The 23,311-nt window shown below is 32.7% G+C and overlaps 1 protein-coding gene, 1 non-coding gene and 1 pseudogene across 7 annotated transcripts in view; 1 reads left to right on the top strand and 2 right to left on the bottom strand.

Annotated features, from left to right (window-relative positions):
* Window positions 1-7,776: 7,776 nt before the first annotated feature.
* Window positions 7,777-7,895, top strand: LOC137819841 (5S ribosomal RNA). The gene has a single exon (XR_011082453.1). It is a non-coding gene; the product is annotated as a 5S ribosomal RNA (ribosomal RNA).
* A 224-nt stretch (window positions 7,896-8,119) lies between these two features.
* LOC137818316 (uncharacterized) overlaps window positions 8,120-23,311 on the bottom strand; it is a 32,433-nt gene continuing 17,241 nt past the window's right edge. For 4 of the 6 annotated variants that reach the window (XM_068621657.1, XM_068621661.1, XM_068621656.1 and 1 more), the window contains 5 exons: window positions 19,667-19,737; window positions 19,109-19,228; window positions 12,386-12,471; window positions 11,931-11,976; window positions 8,120-8,538 (listed from right to left, as the gene is read on the bottom strand). In XM_068621657.1, coding sequence (XP_068477758.1) covers window positions 8,506-8,538; window positions 11,931-11,976; window positions 12,386-12,471; window positions 19,109-19,228; window positions 19,667-19,737 — 356 coding nt within the window. In that variant the 3' untranslated portion in view covers window positions 8,120-8,505. The remainder of the gene's footprint in view (window positions 8,539-11,930; window positions 11,977-12,385; window positions 12,472-19,108; window positions 19,229-19,666; window positions 19,738-23,311) is intronic. The other 2 variants (XM_068621659.1, XM_068621658.1) reach the window with 1 other exon arrangement.
* LOC137818317 (uncharacterized) lies at window positions 8,962-10,142 on the bottom strand (annotated as a pseudogene).

The raw sequence follows: 23,311 nt of genomic DNA on the forward strand, positions 1-23,311 counted from the left end.
CAAATACGAATGGATATAAACAATATCAATATACAATGTAACACTCAATATTGCTAATCACAACTATTTTAGTTATTACACAAAAACAAACAAATTTGCAGATAACAAAATAAACAGGTTGGTTTTTACAAAGAATGATTGATTATACTAGTACAAAACATAATGTAAGGGAACAAATAAAACTTGATCGTGAACCAATAAATACAACAAGACCTCTCCAATTCATAACTACAATGAAGAATCTTTGACCTTTATCTAGATGATGAAGATTTGGATCCAAGAACACTCAAAGATCTTTTAAAGACTATTTTTTTCAAAAACTTTTCTCAATAAGATTCTCACATATGTAAAAATATAAGTTGTATGAGTAACATTTTTCCTAAAATAATGCATACCCTTTTATAGAGGTTTAACAAAAATGTGTAGTTAAGTAAAATTAACATGTTAAAAAATTGAAACAATCTGTTTATTTCACTTTAAAAGTGCAATATGCATGAAAATTATTTTTTCTCAAATAGAATGTACTCAAACTAAAAAAAATTCTTATGTTACATATTAAAACATGGTTTTCAGTATATAAAACATATTACAGAAAAATATAAAACTATTTCAGTATTTTTAATCAATTGATTTAAAAGATACAAATTTAAAAACTATAAATTTCTAGAAAAAAAAGTTAAAACTAGTTGAAAAAAAATTGTTCTTGGATTCATCATCCTTCCTAAAGGAAAAAAGATAAATCAAGACATACAAAATAAAAACTAAACTACCTAGAGACATAAGACAACAAGTCTTTAATCATGGCTTTATCAAACACTAAAGATGGATACTTGAGATGTCCAACATTTATCACTTGTTTGAGCCTCATGGATATGTCTTTATAAGTCATTATTGATATGTACTGAGTTCAATTTCATTCCATCATGGCTTAATGTAATTGACAAATTCATGTATGCAATTTTTTCCCAAAAAATCATTTCTTGAATCATCAATGAGGAGACATGCAAGAATTTTCTACTTAAAAACATCTACCACTACATTTTCCTTTCCTGGATCGTATGTAATTCAAAATCATAATCTTTCAGAACCTCCACCAATCTTCTTTGTTTCATATTTAATTCCTTATGATCAAACAAGTATCTAAGACTCTTTTGATCTCTAAAAACCTCCAATTTACCACCATACACATAATGTCTCCATATTTTAAGTGCAAAATAGTGACAACTAGTTCTAGATCATGGGTTAGGTAATTTTTCTCATATGTTTTTATTTGTCTAAAAGAGTATGCTACTATTTTTCTATTTTGAATAAAAGCACATCATAATCCCATTTTGGAAGCATTACAAAATATCACAAAGTGTCTAGTAGGGTTGGGTAGACTTCTTGAAAACTATTTTCACATTTTTCTATCCGTTCAAAGTTCTGACCTTTCTTAGTAAGTTGATTTAAAGGCATGGCTATTCTAGAATACCCTTCATCGAATCCTCTATGATATCCTGCTAAACCTAGAAAATATGAATTTCAGTCACTATTTCTTGTGGTTCCCATTGTAGAAATAATTCTACTTTGGTTGGATCCACTAATAGTCCTTCTTTGGAAACCACATGTCCAAAAAAAAAAATTCTCTAACCAGAATTCACACTTACACAACTTAGCATACAATATTTTTCCTCTCAAAGTTTGAAGAATAGTCTGAATATGTTTCTCTTGCTCCTCAACTATTTTATAATAAATGAAAATATCATCTATAAAAACAACTAAAAATTATCTAAAAATGGACGAAAAAACCTTCTTCATACAATCCATGAACACTTTAGGAACATATGTTACACCAAAAGGCGTCTAAATATATGTCTAAATATAAATATATTGTAATTAGAAAAAAAAAATGATGAATATGATTTTATATTTTGAACATTGATAATACCACCATAAAACATACCTTATTTTTTGGGTTTTAATTTTTTAAAAGATTTAATTTAAAGCCTTTTAAACTTTTATTTAGTAGCTAAAGTAATTATACATTATGATGTATTTTGAGTGATTTTTGGTTAGTGAAACTGAAGAATTTCATTTAAGCAAAATGTTGACCTAAAAGTCCAACTACTTAGACCCAATAAATTTTTTATTATAAATAAGAGTATAAATTGGACTACATTATGATGTATGGAGAAGAATTCAAAATTCTCATGTGGGATGAGGTTTTGGTTTTGAAACTCAATCTTGTTGTCTTACCTTTTTTTTTTTATGGGTTGAATAGTGTTTTAAACAGGTTTTTAAAACTTTTTCATAAAGATGTAACCATTATTTATATTTTTTTTAGAAATAAAAGAAAATTATTATTTTCCACTAATGCCTTTTAAGCCAGGGTAATTTCAAAAGTCACTCCTAAAGATAACGTATGTATTATTTTCTTAGCTTATCCTAATTAATCACAAGAGTATTCTTTACAGGTAAGTTTACTCTTAACAAGGTATTTATAGAATTGCATGATTTTCAATTTAAATAGTTCATAATACATAAATCATTCTTGAACCATCCAAAAACATTACTAGTAGGTGTTCTTCACTTCTAGCGTATGCCTTTTTGTTTTTTTTATTATTATTTCTTCATTCAATTTCTTCTTTTCTTCTATGTCTTTTAATTTTCTAAATCTGATTCAAATTGTTTAAAGTCATGTTAATTCCAAAAAATGTAAAATATTCCTAATAGTACTCTCTTAAAATTTGAGTCTATTGCATAGAATTCATATGAATTGATGTGGGTTGCTATGATAGGTTCCCTTGACTTAATATAGTATACCTTATTTTTTACTAATCTTGGTAGCACATGCTACAAATGAGGTTTATGACAAAATAGAACATAGATGAACAAAAGGGAACAGAGATTAACAAAATAGTAAACTGAAGACAAATGATATGAGAATAAATATCTCTTCTTTCTTATTATTCAAATCAAATCAAAACAAATGGTCTGAATATATACAAATAGTACATTCATTCTAGGTTTAACTAAAAAAAGGAAATAATCAATAATTAAATACTAGAATCATAACACAAAGATAAAATAAAGGTTATTCCCTTTTATAAAGAGAAATAACTGATAATTAGAAAAAGACTCCCAATTAATATTAGGATCCAACTCTGATATCCGTTGTTCAATTGTTATATATATACAAGGAGATGTGCAAAGTAACATATGTTAGAGCAAGAACAATGATGATTGTGTTTGATTGTTGCAATGATGATTGAATTTCAAAAATATCTCTCACAATCATCTTACGTGTTGCATGCTAATGATGGATCAAGCACGACATGTAATAAAACAATACCTTAAGTTCTTTTTTATTATTTTTTTTCACATTAAATTTAGTAAATACTATTAATTTATTGGAGTTTTTATAGACTTTATCTAGAAACTTAGAGATATCCACTCCAAACTTATAGGGGTGCCCATATGTGGATGACATGCACCACCATTGTATCATCCTACTACTATTATTTGAATTTGCATTTAAAAGAATTGTTTTGTAATGCAATTGTTGTTTCGAATACTTGTCATACAAACTAGTTTAATATATAAATTTTGCATATAAGTTTTTCTAATAAATATATAAAATTCTATCCATTGCATGTGGCTAAGTATCTATCCATTATAAAAAAAAAATAAAAAAATTCTTGTTCTTGTCTATAAATAATTAATTACATAATTTATTTCTCTTAATGGTCATGATAAATTGAATAATAAAGTTGTATTACTGTAAGAGTTTATACAGATATTTTTGTAACAAAATATAAATAAATTAATATTCTAATAAATAATTAATAGTAATTATCATTAGTCAAATTTGTTTTATATTATTTTTTTATGAAAAACATTAATAATTTAAAATTAAATGTAACAGCAACATTTAATATTAATTTACATTTAAATATTTATTTTCATTAATTGAAATATTTAACATTAATTTATATTAAATTATTACATTTAATTTAATAATTAATATTCAAATAAAATTAAATGAATAATACTATTTATTAATATTAATTGTGATTAACTTTCTTAAAATTCATAAATTCACTAACAATAAAATATCTATTAATTAATTAATTAATTAATTAATATTAATTTAGCTTCATTTATATAAAAGTCATCAATTTTATTCAACAGATTAATTATTAATTAATTAATTTAATAAAATGAATATAAAATAATGGGTTCCTTTTGAAAGGCCTCATCCGAAATCTAAATGATGGGTTCTCTGCATTGCCATTGAAGTGTTATTCCCACTCAACCATTTCAAACATGTAAAACTATTTTCTGGATTTTTAAAACTATTCCTCATTTTTTGCCTTTTTTTTATTTAAAAAGTGCATTGGACTTGTAGTTAAAAACATTTTAGAGTTACAATATAAAAGTATATTTGAGATTGAATAATTTAGAAATGTATTTAAGATTGTATACTTTAAACTTCAGAAATACCGAATATTTTTTAATTAAAATAAAAATAAGAAATAGTTTAAACAATTAAGATCTTTGTATAATATTATTTGAAGAATGTAAATAAACAATAATATTATAACTTAAATAATTAATATTTATAAATTAATTTTGATTTATTAATTATAATAAAGTAACTTTAATTGTTCTAATAAAAAAATTAATTAAACAATCAAATATTTATAAAATTAAATGTATTTTAATATATATATATATATATATATATATATATATATTAAACAATAAATAAATTGTTAAAAAAATAAAAAAATTGACAAGCTAGTTGGTCCACCAACCCATCATTTAAGAGACTGTTTCTTTCTGCACCTCCATATGTTCTTCTTCTACCCCTATACAAAACATGAAAACACCTTTTTATCCTTCTTGTGTCACTCCCATATTTCGGATTACATAATCTAAAAGTTAATCTCAGATTCAAAAATAACTTACGAATTATTTAATTCGACATACATTTTTAAAAATGGTATTCCAAATATTATGTAATCCAAACACACATTTATAAAAGGCTTCTAGATTATATAATCTAAAAACTAATCATACATTTAAAAAAAGACTTTCGAATTATATAATCCAGAAGCTAATTATGAATTTAAAAAAATACTTTGAGAGAAGATATGGAAGTGGAGGAAGAAAGAGCCCATTTAAAAGGGTAGACTAGTCTTTCTAACCATGTTGACCACCTACCTAGTCCTATAACCCTAAAGCCTAAAATGATTCACTTTGTCATTTTAGTTACACATTGTATAATTAAAACATGGTTTTAGATTGTAAAGTTTAGAAATAATTTTGATCTAAAAATGCATTTTAAATTATAAAATCCAAACTATTTTCTTATTATATAATCTCAAAATATATTATGAATTATAAAATTTAAAATATATTTTTAAATTAAGCAATCCAATAATATATTTTTACATTACTAATCCAAAATGCGTTTTCAATATATTTTAAATTATACGATTAAAATATTATATTTCTTAATTGCATAATATGAATTATATAATTTAAAATATCTTTCAGAAGATAAATTTGATAAACTTAACTCATCATGAAAAAAAATCCCATATTAGAAAAATTAAGCAATCCAATAATATATCTTTACATTACTAATCCAAAATGCGTTTTCAATATATTTTAAATTATACAATTCAAAATATTATATTTCTTAATTGCATAATATGAATTATATAATTTAAAATAACTTTCAGAAGATAAATTTGATAAACTTAACTCATCATGAAAAAAAAATCCCATATTAGAAAAATTTAAGAGTTTTAGAAAGCACACACACTTTTATATATATATATATAATTATTTGAAATAAATTTTAATTGTGTATTTATTAATATATTAAACTATTTTTTTTTTCTAATTCTTATATATATATATATATATATATATATGTTTACATTCTTAAACGTCCTTTACTACTCTTTTAGAACAATTATATAAAAGACATTTGATTTGATTTCAAAATAAATAATCTAAAACATATTTAACACTATTTCAAATTATATATCCTGAAAGACTTCGCGTTATCCCATGTTATTTTTTTTTAAATGTGTCAAATTTCAAATATTTAATTTTGTCCATGAAATAAGAAGGCTGATTCTCCCTGCACCCGATCATTTGTGATTGACACCCAATTGTAAACAAGAAAAGACTAAACTGTCCTTAATTAACATTGACATTTGGTTAGTGAGAGATCTGCATCCAACGTTTTCCTCTTCTTCATTTCTGCAGTGAACCTTACGACGCAGCCACCGTCGCAGGCAGCACCGTCGATGGAGCACCACCGTCGCAGGTAGAGCAGGACCTCTGAGGCAGCGAAACCCAGGAGCGAACGTCGGAGAAGGAAGCATCGTCGGAGAAGACAAAGTAAATGTTGCAGATCAATTTATTCAAAATTCATGTATGCCTGCGGATATATTCATCCAGAACTCATGTGTGCCTACCGGATATATTTATCCGAAATTCAACTTTGTATACCGGATATATTTATCCGAAATTGATGGTTTGAGTTACGGATATTTTTATCCATAATACATTGTTTGACCTGCGGATAGTTTTTTTCTGGAAGTTGGGACAATGGAAACCTGCGGATGGTTTTGTCCGTAGTGAATACAATAGTTTCGGATGCCTACATCCATAATACAAAGTCCAGACTTTCGGAAGACGATATCTGGGATCGCATCAGTTTGAACGAAAACAAAGGGGTTGCATAAAGTTTGGAGTGATATGAAGAATATAGAAGCAGAAGGAACTAGCCAATAGTGTCAATGCAGTGTATAGTTTTAAGGAACACGGGGATAATGTTTTTGGGTTTTGGACTGTGTAGGCTACCAAAGGGGTTACATATTGTCCGACCACAACCACACTAAAAACACTTATTCTGCAATGAAGTTACCCTGCACCTCACCATTCAATGTTTTCAAAAGTGAAGAAGACAATTCCATGCATTCTGGATATTTTCATCTGTAGCACATTCCATGCCTTCCAGATATTTTTATCCATAACACATTCCATGCATTCCGGATATTTTTATCCGTAGCACATTCCATGCCTTCCGGATATTTTTATCCATAACACATTCCATGCATTCTGGATATTTTTATCCGTAGCACATTTCATGCATTCCGGACATTTTCATCCGTAGCACATTCCATACCTTCTGGATATTTTCATCCATAGCACATTGCCTTCCGGATATTTTCATCCGTAGCACATTGCCTTCTGGATATTTTCATCCGTAGCACATTCACCATTCAATATTTTCAAAAGTAAAGAAGACAAGGGCATAATAGGATTTTTAAAAAAATGTCGGGTGCTAGTCACAATTGATCGGGTGCAGGAAGCAATTGCCAAATAAGAAAAGTGTGGAAGAAAATCTGTCTACTTAAAACATGGTTCCAACAATTTGTTGGATACTTTCTTCATCCACCTCCCTAATTTCTTCCTGCAACTCAATAAATATTTAATTTCCAAAAATATCCTTCAACAAAAAGGTGCATGATCTCATTTTCTAATTTTAGAATTCAAAGTATACTTTTGAATTTGAAAATACATTCTAAACTCTAAAATTAAAATAAAAAATTATAAAAGTGGAATTGTCATTTTACGTTTTTCATGAGGTGCATAAAGAAATTGTGGATCTTATTACACATTTCTTGTAGATATAACAAAAGATTTTTATTTACCAAAATAGGATAATTTAATATGTTATATGTTAATTATCGAAATGAAAAAAAAAAATTGAGGTGCAATTATACCAACACTAATGTACTAGATCCCATTAGAACTCTGCAGTTAAGTGTACTTGGACGAGAGTAGTACTAGAATGGGTGACCTTCTGAGAAATCCTCGTGTTGCACTTCTTTTGAACTGCATGCCCAAGGTTTTCTAAATTATTAAAAGAAGATTAATGAAAAAAATTATTTAAAAAAAGAAATAAATAAAAAATAAAAAATTATCGAAATGAATAAGTCATGCCAAAATACGATTTCGGTGTATCTGAACTAAAAGCATGTCAAAGTAACATGACTTACTCATTTTGATAATTTTTTTAAATTTTACCCAATTTAATAATTAATATATAAAATTAAACCAACAAAATGCGACTAAATAATTCAAGAAAATTTGAAGCTACAAATTATTATTTCTGTACGTACAGAAAATCATGAACAAATAAAAGTGAGGGGGTAGGTTGAGCTGAATCTATAGCACTTATTTAAGTAATGTAACTCCCTCTACCACCCACATGCATATGGTGTTATATTGTTAACTTAGCTTAAACAAATGTTAACACTGTTTTCACTTTCTTCCCATGATACACCTTAGCCTCTATACTAATGTCTGTACAGCAGGACACTACACATGGAATACTGAATATTACAAAACAAAAATAAATAAATAAATGATACTGTAAAGCCTTCTTCATCTGCTCAGTAATTTCTATTTTCTTCCATACAAAAGTGCAATTTGAGGTTATGCTCTCCCTTTCCTTTTTTCATCCAATGCCTATCACCAAAACAAGGTCCAAAATGTTGTCAGAAATACTTCTAGCAGACAATTTTACTGCATTTATTTAAAAAACTTTTTAATTGAACATGTTAAAAATGAAAGTAAAAAAAGACAACATAAAAACACTATAAAGCTAAGTGTGCAGTTACTACAAGAGAATAAGTGAACTTTAAGCCTAACTCAACCTCATAAAACCGGCTTATAAGGTGAGGTTTGCACCCACTTATATATTATGAAATGTCCTAATATGTAGTCGATGTGAGATCTTCAACACTCCCCTCTCACACCGAAGCTACCAACTCATGTGTGGAACTATATATTATGGGTAATCCGACAACAACCCGATAGTGGCTGGCCTGATAAGCCCAACAAACTATTGTTAGGATAGGCTCAAAATAGCTCTGGTATCATATTAAGAAGTAGACTTTAAGTTTAACTATAAATGAGGTTGCTTAGAAAATTAAACCTCAGTCGACTGTGCGTGTGCATCATCAACATGTGCCAGTATAAGATGATGGTAATAACTGTCTCGTTTGGCCAGCAAATAAACCCAGACTAAACATACTATATTATTTCAACAGCAGATCATCATCTTTTCGTAACTCCTTGAGCTTCCTCTTAGCATAGACGGTGTTGTACCAACAGTTACGCAGAAGCCAACAACATTGAGGATAATTTCCGGAGCAGATAGTGTGATCTTGATGTGCAGCATTAGCCAATGTTTTTATCAAAATTCCCGTATAAATTAAACAAATATTTCTGGCACCATTCCTACCAAGGATCCGATCAAGTAAGGCCAATACTTAACACAGGTTGCCACGGCACAATAGTTGTACAGTATGGAAACCCTGAGTAAAGCAACTGCCCGAAATTGATGAAACCAATTTCCCCCACCAGCAGATCTTAGCAGAGAAGCTTTCTTTGGATACTTTTCTAACCACTCAATTTTATGATGGAAGATTGAACCGATCATGAAAGGAAGTGATACTCCGATTGCTGCAGAAATAATTAGCAAGAATCCAAAGAAATAACCAAATGTCATCCCAAACACCCAAATAAAAGGCGAGGATGGCAAAACTAGGGTAGGGAATAACCCTATAGTAGCAAACACAACAACAGCTAATAACTCCAGAGAACTGAATCTGTTTGTCCCCAATTTATCATCGGAATAATCACCTTTTCTATGAACAAATGGGCCAACCCATTTGATAGCAACGAGAGCCATGAGGCCCAAAGGAAACAGAGCCCCAATTTGACCCAATACCATAGACGCGATCCTCTCCGGTCGGTGGTGGTTGTGGCCTCTGATTGGGGGTTCCACCTCAATTTGACGTATTCTCCTCCGTCATGATTACGCATCATGTCCTTCGTGTGATCAATGTCGACGTGAATGCCATCCTCATTGAAATATGTCATTGGAATTTGACAGGCTCGGATGGATTCGACGCTGCACACGAAGGACATGATGCGTAATCACGACGGAGGAGAATACGTCAAATTGAGGCGGGACCCCCCAATCGGAGGCCACAACCACCACCGACGGGAGAGGATTGCGTCTATGGTTTTGGGTCAAATTGGGGCTTTGTTTCCTATGTTTGGGCCTCGTGGCTCTCGTTGTTATCAAATGGGTTGGCCATTGTTCATAGAAAAGGCGATTATTCTGATGATAAATTGGGGGACAAACAGATTCAGTTCTCTGGAGTTAGTTGTTGTTGTGTTGGCTACTATAGTGTTATTCCCTACCCTAGTTTTGCCATCCTCGCCTTTTATTTGGGTGGCTGGGACCATCAAAGCAGCAAAAGAAATTGCAAAAACAATTTGCATATAACTCTATACTCGAAGTGACGAACGGGCCATCAATCTGGATGCAAGTGAGATTCCCAACATTGAAGCCAACATGAAAGTTGCAAAAATAAAACCATGGGGAATCTCTTCATCGTTTGGGCTCAATGCAGGAGTCCATAGAAACACAAAGGTGTACATTGAACCTTCAAAGAGAGACTGTATGGCACCAAGCAAGGCGATTTTTCATCTGAAGCAATAGCAACAACAGTACCCCTGAATTGGGTAAGCAAGTCCTTGTTCTCGGAAGGATCCTCATAATTTTTTGTCCATGAAGATAGTATAATGGCCATACCAATAGCAAGAAAACATGAAGCAGCATCAAAGGGGGCCACAAGAACCAATGTATCAACAAGGACGTTTCCAAAAAGATGAACAAAATAGCAACAAGGCCATTTAAGACGTTTCTTCCTTCGACAAGGTTTTGTTCCCCTCCAATGGAATATCCCGAAGGACACTGTCAAACTTGTTTGGATCAAACACACCAGCTAGTATAGTTGTGACAAGACAGTCAGACTCACTCTTGGAAAGTGTTCTTCCCTTTACCAGACACCAATCTTTCACAATTTCATATTAAAAAGTAGACTTTAAGTCTAACTCAACCTCATAAAACCGGCTTATAAAGTGAGGTTTGCACCCACTTATATACTATAAAATGTCCTAATCTCTAGTCGATGTGAGATCTCCAACAAAATGTAAAATGAGTTAGAAGGAACAAAATAAAAAAACTGTACTTATTATTGTACTTATGGTAGCTGTTAAAAAAGAGTATCAGAATGATTCCATTATGGTATATTGGTTCCATTAAAAGTGTTAGATATAATTAGATATTATTAAATATTATAGATATTGTTAGATATTTCATATTTATGTAATGGGCGTAACCCATATGTTTCTTTTCCTATATAAACATAATCCTATGTGTTCAATATACACAAGGGGATTTACCCTATTCTTTTTTTTACTTTAATAAAAAGAATATTATGTTGAAATTGATCAACCAACTTGCCGATGTGTATAAAAATGATAGTATTTTAAATCATTACATGAAGATTACATTTTTGTATCATCTATAACACATCTTTTAAGGTGTATGTTAAAGAATGGCATGCAGACCATAGTCTTCAAACTCCTAAGGATATAATAATACTAATGAAAATGCTTATCTTACTTGGAGGAATTAATTACGTGGATCAATTGTGGAGAGACAATTAGACAAGCATAGGTGTCAGGGAAGTTCAGTGAGAAAGGTAGATTAAAAGGTCACCTAAGAGCAAAGTTGTCACTGGTGGATGGAGGAAGGAGAAAACTCTAGGTGTAACCATTTGAAATTGTATTGCTAATATATGACTTGAGGGTGGAGGACCGATTGTGTGAAATACTTTTATATGAAACAGCTAGTTTCTTCAATTGAATAGTAATTTGAATACACTATTTCAGATGCCAACTTCCTTGCATCTTTACAACTATTATTGAAAATATTAGGATTAATATTACTTGTCATTGCTACTTGATGTTCAAGCAATTGTTAGCAATAGATAGAATACCTTACTCTGGAAGAATCGCATGGTTAACACAAGTGTGTCTCTCATTCTACAAAGAAAAGGATAATGAACACTGTTAATCATGTTTGTAAAATACAGTAACATTCAAATTTATATTTGTCGTGCTGGAAATTGAAATCAAAGTCATGAATCACTGAGCAGAATAAATATCAAAGATGGAAGTAAATAAACTTTGGAACAATTGGTATATTACACGAGGAGATAAGACAAATGAAAGAGATTTATGAGTATATTCACATTTCAAAATAATTGTAATTGTTTTCAATGACATCGCAGAAACATCAGCTAGTAGCAGTTTACCTAATGAAGCATCCACTGGATGCTAAATTTAAGTCAGACATTCTCAAGGGCACTTATGGAGTGTAACCAACGGCATTTTTTCAATATCATTCATTCTAACATAATGTTAAAGCAAAATACAGCAATGTTATTATTACCTGACACTATATGTGCTTAGAGGATGAGAAGACCCATCTGAGCATGTTAACACAAATTGCACCGAGAGACCAGATGGAACCTTAATCTGAGAGAATCCATAAAACAAGTGTGATTTAAGTCTAAGAAGAAATAACATCTGCTGAAGAATTTTCAAACCAGAAGATAGCGTTATTATAATGATGAGTTTCCAACATATGTATATGTCAAGCTATATTTCAAACAATAATTTGATGTCATATGTATGCAAATATTTTCACGAGCGTTTTGCAGAAAAGCTATCAAGTTTGATCAATTCAATGCCGTTATAACCAGTAAATTTCTATCCAATTAAAAGAGAGAAAGGAAACTCCTAGACCTTTTATGCAAAGGTGAGGAGCTTAGCATTCACCCCAAGTCTGAGTTAATACACTTATATAAGTGAGTGCAAACCTCACCTTATAAACCGATTTTGTAAGGTTGAGTTGAGCTTAAAGTCTACTTCTTAAAATTGTATCAGTGTCATTTAGAATCTAACCTAGCAAGAGTTTATTAGGTCTATCTTGCCACCTACTATCGGACTACTTAATAGTCTCACGCATGAGTTGGTTGGTTTCGACGTGAGGGGTGTGTTGGAGATCCCACATTGACTAGAGATAAAGTTAGTGTTGCATAATCAAGAGAATTATGCTGTAATTAAGTGCAGATTCCATTTTATATTTATTAGGACAGATTTGTTAGTGATTTGATTTGATTTGTACAGCTTTAAACAACCATTATAATTGTCTTTTATTACCTATTATTTCTTTCCTTAATTAGGTTGTAAAACAGTCTATAAATAGAGACTGTAATCACATTTGTAATACACATCGGAAATACATTCTATCTATTTCTTTATATTCCTTTCAACTTGGTATCAGAGCTCCTGATCTGGGAGACTCTGTTTCTGCAATTTTTTGGCAGCCTTCATTGCTGCAATTACTTTTCTGGGCAGCCTTCATTGCTGCAATTACTTTTCTAGGCAGCCTTCATTGCTTGCTGCAAATACTACTGTTGCCAACCGTCGACTACCACCGACCTCTGATGTCGACCTCCGTAGCCGACTTCGACGGCGACCTCTGCTATTGACCAACGTTGCCGACCTCCGTAGCCGACATCGACAACGACCTTCGTTGTCGACCGATGTTGCCAGACGTTGCCGACCTCTGACGCCGACCTCTACCTCCGCTGCCGACCTCGACGCCGACCTTCGCTACCGACCAACGTTGACAGACGTGCCAACCTCCGACGCCGACCTTTACCTCTGCTGCCAACCGACGTAGCCGACCTCGACGCCGACCTTCGCTGCTGACCGACGTTGACAGACGTGCCGACCTCCGCTGCCGACCGAAGTTGACCGCTGCTGACGCCGACCTCCGCCGACGTTGACCGCTACTGCTGGATTTTTTTTCCAGCATTTTTTTTCCAAACAGAATCACCACCAGTTTTGTCGTATTTCGGTCAACTCTTACCAATGTCGACTAACAACACAACCTCTCTTAGCTCCAATGATTTGCCGATGTTGCAAAGCAGTTATCATCTGGAAACAACTACCTACAATGGGCCCAGTTGGTTCGTGCTACTCTTAAAGGAAGGAAGAAATTGAGTCACCTAGAAGGAAACCCTCAAGCCAAAACTGATTCGAAATATGAAGACTGGGACGATGAAGACTCTCTTATCATGACCTGGTTATGGAATTCTATGACGCCAGAGATTAGCCGAAATTGTATGTTCTTCTCCACTGCTAAGGAGATTTGGGAAAACCTTTGTCAAACATACTCTATGAAAAAAGATACTGCAGCATGGTACGAGATAGAAAACAAGATCTTTCATACCAGCCAAGGGAGCCTTTCAGTAACTAACTACTATGGTATGTTGAATGGTTTATGGATCGAATTAGATCAATAGATGAAGTGCACAAATGACTCTATTGCACTAACACAATTTCTTGAAAGGGTACGCATATTTAAATTTCTTTTTGGATTAAACCCTGAATTTGATCCAATTAGGATTCAGATTTTGGGAAAGGAAAATTTCCCTTCTCTCTCAGAGGCTTTTCACATTGTACGAGGGGAAGAAACTCGGAGGTTAGTAATGTTGGATGGGGGCAACTCCGTTGATAGTTCAGCTCTAAGTACTAACAACTCTGGTGATAGTTCAGCTATGGCGACTGGCAAGGGCCCTATAAAAGGTTCATTTCCTTCATTTGGAAAGTCTCCCACAAAGGCTAATCGTGAAGATCGTTGGTGCAGTTATTGTAAAAAGACAGGTCATACTAAGGAAAGGTGCTTCAAACTTCATGGAAAGGAGAAGGTCTTGGAACGTATTGGAGGATTCAAAGGTACCATACAAAGGCATGCTAATCAAGCATCATCTGACTCTGAAAGTATGACCTTACCTTTCCCTCAAATAGCAGAGGAGGTCCCCTCACTTAGCAAAGAAGAGTTGGAACGTTTACGAGCTCTCATGTACTCTCTTAGTAAGACTAGCTCTTGTTCTTTAACCATGAGTGGTAAGAGTTCTAGTTTCTTATCCTTTAATGCTTCTGGTACTGAGAATATCTGGATTATAGACTCTGGTGCGACTGATCATATGACACCTCATTCCTCTTATTTTTCATCCTACAATGCCTTATCTTATAACCAACATATTACTGTAGCTAATGGTTCCAATACCCCCATTACTGGTCGTGGTAATATCCACCTTCAACCTTCCTTCCTTTTAAAAAATGTGCTTCATGTTCCCAACCTATCTAATAACCTCTTGTCTATTCATAAGATTACCCAAGATTTAGATTGTGCAGTGACATTTTTTCCTTCCCATTGTGTTTTTCAGGATCTTGCCACGGGGAAGACAATTGGACTTGCTAAAGAGCAGGGCGGGTTATATTACTTACAATAGGAAGAAACTAAAAAATGTGTTAAACTACAGGCACACACTTCTAGTCTTCAGCAAGGCATTGAATCTTGGTCATCTTCTCAGATATGGCTTCAACATAGACGTCTTGGACATCCTCCTTTTAGTACCCTAAAATCCTTATTTCCTGTTTTATTTACAAAATTATCGGTTGAGTCTTTTCATTGTGATGTTTGTCAGTTTGCTAAACACCATAGAACAACTTTTCCTTCGAATAATAATAGAAGTTCAAAACCTTTTAATCTTATTCATTCTGATGTATGGGGACCTTCATCTATTCCTAATATCTCGGGTGCAAAATTGTTTGTTTCATTTATTGATGATTGTACTCGTGTTACCTGGATATTCCTCATGAAAGATAAGTCTGAAGTTTTTCACTTGTTTGTAAATTTTTACAAAATGGTTCAAACACAATTTGAAAGTCCAATTAAGAGATTACGTTCTGATAATGGACGAGAATATGTCAACCAGAACCTTTCAAAGTTTCTTCAGGAAAATGGAGTTGTTCATGAATTAACCTGTGTGGACACTCCTCAACAAAATGGGGTTGCTGAAAGAAAAAATCGTCATCTCCTTGAGGTAACTAGAGCTTTACTTTTCCAAATGTCTGTTCCAAAATCTTACTAGGGGAAGCCGTCCTGACTGCCACTTATTTGATTAATAAATTACCCTGTCGGGTTCTAGAGGGTGTTACTCCTATTCAGCTTATGACCATATTCTATCCTTTTATTCCCATGTTAACTAGTCTTCAGAGTCGTGTCTTTGGTTGTCCAGCTTTTGTCCATGTTCATAGCCCGTATCGAGGTAAGTTAGATCCTCGTGCCATCAAATGTGTCTTCATTGGTGATGCCCCCAACAAAAAGGGGTACAAATGTTATCATCCTCAAAGTCGTAAAGTTTATATTTCCAAAGATGTCACCTTCCATGAAACAGAGTTTTTCTTTCCTAGTTCTCAGTTTCAGGGGGAGAGTATTCAAGAAGCTGCGGACCTTGAGTTGCCACCTTTTCCTTTGTTGCAGAATTTCGTTCTTAGGGAGAATGACAAAGACCCTATGACAACATCATTACCAGAGAAGAATAATGAGGACAAATACTTTGGGAAACAATACCAATGAAGGCAACAAGAACCCGTCCTGATCGAACAACAACTTCAATTGTCCGAACCGGAGGTAAGAACTCATACCTATGAGACTTTTGAGGACACTTTAAATGAAACTAACCTAGATGATTTACCTATTTCCTTGAGAAAAGAAAAAAGATCTTGTGCCAAATATCCTATATCTCAATTTGTTTCTACAAAAAAACTTTCTATGTAGCACCAAAGTTTTCTTTCAGCTATTGATTCTATTAGAATCCCTACATCAGTACAAGAAGCCTTAAAGGATGAGAACTGGGTTCGAGCCATGAATGAAGAAATGAAGACATTAGAAAAGAATGAGACTTGGGAGATTGTAGAGAGACCAAAGGATAAGAAGGTAGTATGTTGTCGGTGGATATACACAGTGAAGTATCAGTCTAATGGCACGTTGGATCGATATAAAGCAAGGTTGGCTGCAAAAGGGTACACTCAAACCTATGGGATCGATTATGAGGAAACTTTTGCTCCTGTAGCAAAAATGAATACAGTCATAATTATTCTCTCCTTGGCAGCGCACTTTGATTGGGAGATGCATCAGTTTGATGTTAAGAATGCCTTCTTGCATGGAAGCTTGGAGGAAGAAGTATACATGGAGATTCCACCGGGTTATGGTAATGTTAATGAAGAAAATAAGGTGTGCAGACTTAAGAAGGCCTTGTATGGTCTTAAACAATCACCTCGTGCTTGGTTTGGAAGGTTTACTCAAGCTATGGTATCTTTGGGGTACCGACAGAGCCAAGGTGACCATACTCTATTTATAAAACATTCTCAGAATGGTAAACTCACTCTACTTTTGGTCTATGTAGATGATATGATTATTACAGGTGATGATGAGATTGAAAAACAAAATTTGAAGGAGAGACTAGCTGCTCAATTTGAGATGAAGGATCTTGGGAAGCTGAAGTACTTTCTTGGGATAGAGGTAGCTTACTCAAGACAAGGCATCTTTATTTCTCAAAGGAAATACATCCTTGATCTTATCAAAGAGACTGGTAAGTTGGGTTGTAAGCCCACTGGAGTGCCAATAGAGCAAAATCATAGGATTGAGAATGATGAGGAAAACCCAAAAGTGGAGAAGACACAATATCAAAGACTTGTGGGAAAACTCATTTATCTATCACACACTAGGCCAGACATAGCCTATGCAGTTAGTGTGATTAGCCAATTTATGCATGATCCAAGGGAAAGACACTCACAGGCAGTAGATAGAATTCTTCATTACTTAAAAGCCTCTCCAGGAAAAGGATTGTTATTCAAAAAGGGGAAAAACTTATCCATGAAAGTATATACTGATGTTGACTATGCAAGATCAATTGTTGATAGGAGATCCACCACAGGCTACTGCATGTTCTTGGGTGGAAATCTGGTGACATGGAGGAGCAAGAAGCAAATGTAGTTGCAAGATCAAGTGCAGAGGCAGAATTTAGAGCCATGGCTCAAGGGGTGTGTGAACTATTATGGATGAAGATCATACTAGATGACCTTAAAATAAAATATGAAGCTCCTATGGGCTTTGCGTGTGATAATAAGTCCGCTATCAGTATTGCACACAATCCGGTTCAACATGATTGAACGAAGCACGTAGAGATAGACCGACACTTTATTAAGGAGAAGTTGGATGATGGTCTTATAGCCACTGAGTACATCCCGTCAAGACTACAATTGGCAGATATGTTTACTAAAGGACTTCCCACAAAACAATTCGAAGATCTTACTTGCAAGTTGGGAATGATAGATATACATTCACCAACTTGAGGGGGAGTGTTGCATAATCAAGAGAATTATGTTGTAATTAAGTGCAGATTCCATTTTATATTTATTAGGACAGATTTGTTAGTGATTTGATTTTATTTGATTTGTACAACTTTAAACAACCATTATAATTGTCTTTTATTACCTATTATTTCTTTCCTTAATTAGGTTGTAAAACAGTCTATAAATAGAGACTGTAATCACATTTGTACAATAGTTGCTAAAGTTACTTTACTTAGGGTTAACCTATTTAGGGTTGTGAATATGATAATCTCTTTTATCTGACCCTGCTTAGGTATTTATGGCCAGTAGGAAGACAGAAGTTAGAGGATGACCAGCGAAACAATCCATTTTGTTCTATTTGCCAACTGTAGATACCATTTTCTTCAATTTAGGCAACAAAAAGCTCCCCTCTAGCCAGTCGTGATCGCTCTTCCCATGACCCCAACCAGAACCTATGCAATAGTTGGGAAGAACATTGTGTGACCATGGAAGTGGGCACTGACAGTGCAAGATAAAAACAGATGAAAAAGAGGGGATTGAACCCGAGAAATGATATACCATATATAAAGGATTTTTGAAATTGTGTGCATCTAGAAACATGAGTATTCTTATTTATAGCGAAGGAAAAACATACTAATAAGGAAAAAATTAGTATAATGAGGATTATCTGCTAAGATATTTCTCTATTTAATGTAATCAAATGATAGGTGAAGATTACTGAGTTAGGCAGATTAATTTCCACTCTAGGTATTCCAATCGCATTTGTTTGCATAAGTTGTTATATGATTTGAATAAGTTCCTAGGAAGTGTTATAAATGGTTTATGCATTTATGATTTGTAATTGATCCAATAATGGCACTTATGATAGTTATTTGCACTAGATGTTGGAATGACATACCGATAAGTCCTTTGAGAATTTCTCAGAAACTACTGTAGCTTCAGTACCGTTAATTCTAATTTGATATCCTGTTCGTCTTAAGTACAGGGTTGCTCGTTCCCAATTCTCGGAAGAATCCGTCTATTGCAAATAATTAGAAAAAAAGTAAGGATGCATATAAGATGCAAGGATAACATGGTATATTTTGTATACAAGAGATAATATTGAACCAAATTAGAATATAAAAAGTGAGTACAAGTCAAGATTCTCAACTTAATTTTAGTAGAATAAAATTAAAAAGTTTTAACAAGTTGATAAACATTTGAAATGTCAAACCTATTCAAATGAAACAGTTTCAGGTTATTTGAAAGGAACTTTTCGTTTGTGCACAATTAAGTATACTTCTACCTGTTTAATATTTGATATGTTGTGTTATATCAAAGACAAGATCAGCTGTTTCATGAGATATATTGTATTGCTCAAGAACTCTTAAGTTACATCATGAACCACATAGATTATGCATAAATATAATGAATAAGATCAGATCATAAGAGGAATTTCCAAATAAACCAAACCTACCAAGAGTAGAACACTGAATATTGCTTCTCCTTTAGACAGATTTGTGTCAATCTCATGTTTCATTTCAGAGTCTATAAAGTCAGCCAACAGAAAACTATGATTAGAGAACATTAAAGGAGAAAATTACTAAAATAATATCACAAATATTATACCATACTTGCATGAATATAATGATATTTTATTAACAAGAGTTGGTGGCTCTATTAGAAAGTGAGTTTAGACCTACCTCAACTTCATAAAATCAACTTATAAATAAGGTTTGCACTTGTTTCTATTTTATAATTTGATTTGATGCTGAATTTTGAACACACTCTCGCTACTGAGGATTGAACATTTCAAGTGTGTGAGTAGCTATTTGTGGGGTTGATGGTGGCTAAGAGCGAGTGGTACAATAGACCCAACAAACTTTTTAAGATAAAGCCTAATACCATCATAGAAAGTGAGCTTTTCAATAGACCCAACAAACTTTTTAAGATAAAGCCTAATACCATCATAGAAAGTGAGCTTAGATGTAACTCAATCTCCCAAAATTGAATTATAAGATAGGTTTGCACCCAATTATACATCATAATTTGTCCATATCTCTAGTAGATGAGAAAACTTTAATATTGGCTACAAAAAAATCCTCCATATAAACATGGCAGATTGTATTGTTATGTGGTGCACACCAATAAATATCAGTGGTGTGAATCATAACATTATGTAAAATGTAATCTTCATTGATCTAATTGTTGAATTAGAATCATATATTCTATAAGTTTTGTGATAAATCTAAGTCAAAATTGAACAATAATAAGATAATTAAAATTCAAAAAATTGAAACCACCATGGGAGACTATTGAAGGGCTAAAATACAAAAGGTAATGTTGTAAATAGCAGATTATTAGGATAAAAATATTCTCAATATCTCCATGGTAATTAGGAAAAAATATACTCAAAATCTTCCTATTCATTTTAACATTTTTTTATTTCCTCATCTTAAAAGATTAGATTATTACAAATAGAGATGGCGATAATGTTATTGGTGTGATGGTTATCAATAAAATAATTCTTTATTGGTTAAATAGTCGATTCAAAACAACAAGTATTAACATATTTCGTTTTTAGTACAATAAGAAAAAAAGAATAGTCTTTGTACAAAAAATTTAATTCCGTTAGTTTTGTTTGAATTCCGTTAATGGTTGAGGTAATTGGGTACACGTTTGGTCTTTAATAATCGTCATTGTGTGTTTATTAAAGGAAAAATTAACGCTAATATGCAATTACCCTTTGCTTTTGCTTTCTAAATTTAAAATCCTTAGTGACTCGCTTCAAGGTTAATTGCATATTATTGTTAATTTTCTTTTAAATAATCACACATAGTAATTTTTTAAAACCAAACATGTCCTCAATTACCTCAACCTACAGAATTCAAACAAAACTAATGAAATTAAAGTTTTGTACTAAGGCTGTTTTTTTTTCTTTATATTATACTAGAAACAAAATATGTCAATACTTATAGTACTAAAGCGACTATTTACCGTTTTTTATTTCCTTACATTGTTCAAGTTGGTATCTTGGGAGTCCTGTTTCTAATATTTCATTAATAGTCACTACTGCCACCACCATTGTTTGCTATTGTTGTTGAGGTTTGTGGTGAGCCAAAATGTTGTGCCCCTACTCTAGCGACCGAAAGGTGCATTGTCAACATAGTTGCCACATAGTGTCATGTGTTACCACTACTATCAACACATGTAGCCCACACACCTTTCTTGGAAATCCCACTCGCTATTGCCATAAACAGGGTCACCGAGACCTCTTGAGCCCATTCCAAAGGGTGATGACGTCTAATTTGAATCTGATTTGAGTAGATCTATTTTTTTTTTCAAACAGACTCTTTGTTACGAATCAAAGTAACAAGGATTGAATCTTTGTTATGTCATCACTTTTGTGTATTTTTTTTCAATGTCCAGCATGAAAGACGGACTTCATCGTTTGAAAACAATTACTAAGTCCTTTGGATTGTATACCCTGTCCCTGAAAGGTAAGACTACATTCATACTATTGTTGGCCCTTTGTCTCAAGGTGTTTGGATTGTTGATTCAAGAACAACTGGTCACGTGACTCCATTTCTTAAGCTCTTCAATTCACATGTCAAAAAGATCAAATAACAACTCATTACAATTGCAAATGTGATAGTGTACCCATATGCAGATTGAGAATATGACTTTAGAATTATCTATTGTTTAATATTTCCTACAACTGACCAATAGTCTTATCCTCATAAAAAAACTTAAAAAAGATTTGAATCGTTCAGTAACTTTTTTCTCTTCTTATTGTCTATTTCAGGACCTTGTCATGAGCAATAAGATTTTAATTGCAAAGGAATAAAGTGGGTTGTATTTGTTGGAATCCAATGACCAAAACAAAACAAAAGTTATTAGCTAACAAGCAACATCAGAAATATGGGCAAGTTCCCAAATATGGTTCATCATAAAAGACTTGAGGATCACTCATTCAACCTTATCAAATCTTTATTCCCTTGTTGGTTTACTAAAGAGTTTGTTCAATCCTTCAAATGTGATATTTTCCAACTGTCAAAACATCACCATGCATTTTATCCCATATGTGATAAAAAGAGAAATTTTCAATTTGACTTTATTAATGTTGATGTTTGGGGACCTATTTTGGAATTCATTTCTAAAGAAGAAAAATGTTTATTACTTTTATTGATGATTGTACTCATGTTAAATAAACATACATTACGAAAAGTAAATCTAAGGTCTATCAAATCTTTATTAATTTTTTCCATCTTTTCCAAAATCAATTTGGAAAAACATCACAAGAAATATATTTGATAATGATACTGAATATGTGAATCATAAATTCTCCAAATTTTTGTCTCATAATGGTATTATTTATGAATCAACATGTCTTAAAACTCCAGAAGTCTATTGCCAAAACCTATTGGGGAGAAGCTCTATTAACTGTCACATACCTCATCAATAAGTTACCCACTTGTATCTCAAATAATGTAAGTCCTATTGAGTCTTTTTTGTTTTGTATTCCCTCTACTCTTCTATTGTCAACTCTACCTTGTCGAGTAACTGGATGTTCTATTTTTGTTCACTCTTATAATCTTAATTGCAGTAAATTAGATCCTAGAGATCTTAAATATGTAATTATTAGTTATCATCCTAATACAAAAAGGTACACGTGTTATCATCCTGATTCGTCGTATCTTTATCACCAAGAATGTCACCTTTCTTGAAATAAAACCTTTTTGGTCAGCACTCCGCTTTAAGACTTGAAGTGAAGGAGCTCTTTTTCCTGTCATTAACATCTATCTTCGTAGGATGCTCAAGAACCATATGATGAAGCCATAATAAATAGGATCTAACCAACTCACAGTGAGGAAAAAGACATTCTTTGGCAAAAAATATCAAAGACAACTCACTTTGACTTTGGAGCAAGAAGAGTTGTTTGACTTGAAGGTAAAGAACCCTCAAACTAACACTGAGGAAGTAAATGCTACCCAGAATTTACCCATTGCGTTGAGGAAGGGAAAAAGTTCAATGTGTTAAATATCCTATTTCTAAATATGTCTACACCGGAAATCTCTATAATAGACATCGAAACTTTATTGTTGTCATTGATATCACAAAT

This window comes from Phaseolus vulgaris, chromosome 10 (genome assembly GCF_000499845.2).
Source record: "Phaseolus vulgaris cultivar G19833 chromosome 10, P. vulgaris v2.0, whole genome shotgun sequence".
Lineage (NCBI taxonomy): Eukaryota > Viridiplantae > Streptophyta > Magnoliopsida > Fabales > Fabaceae > Phaseolus > Phaseolus vulgaris.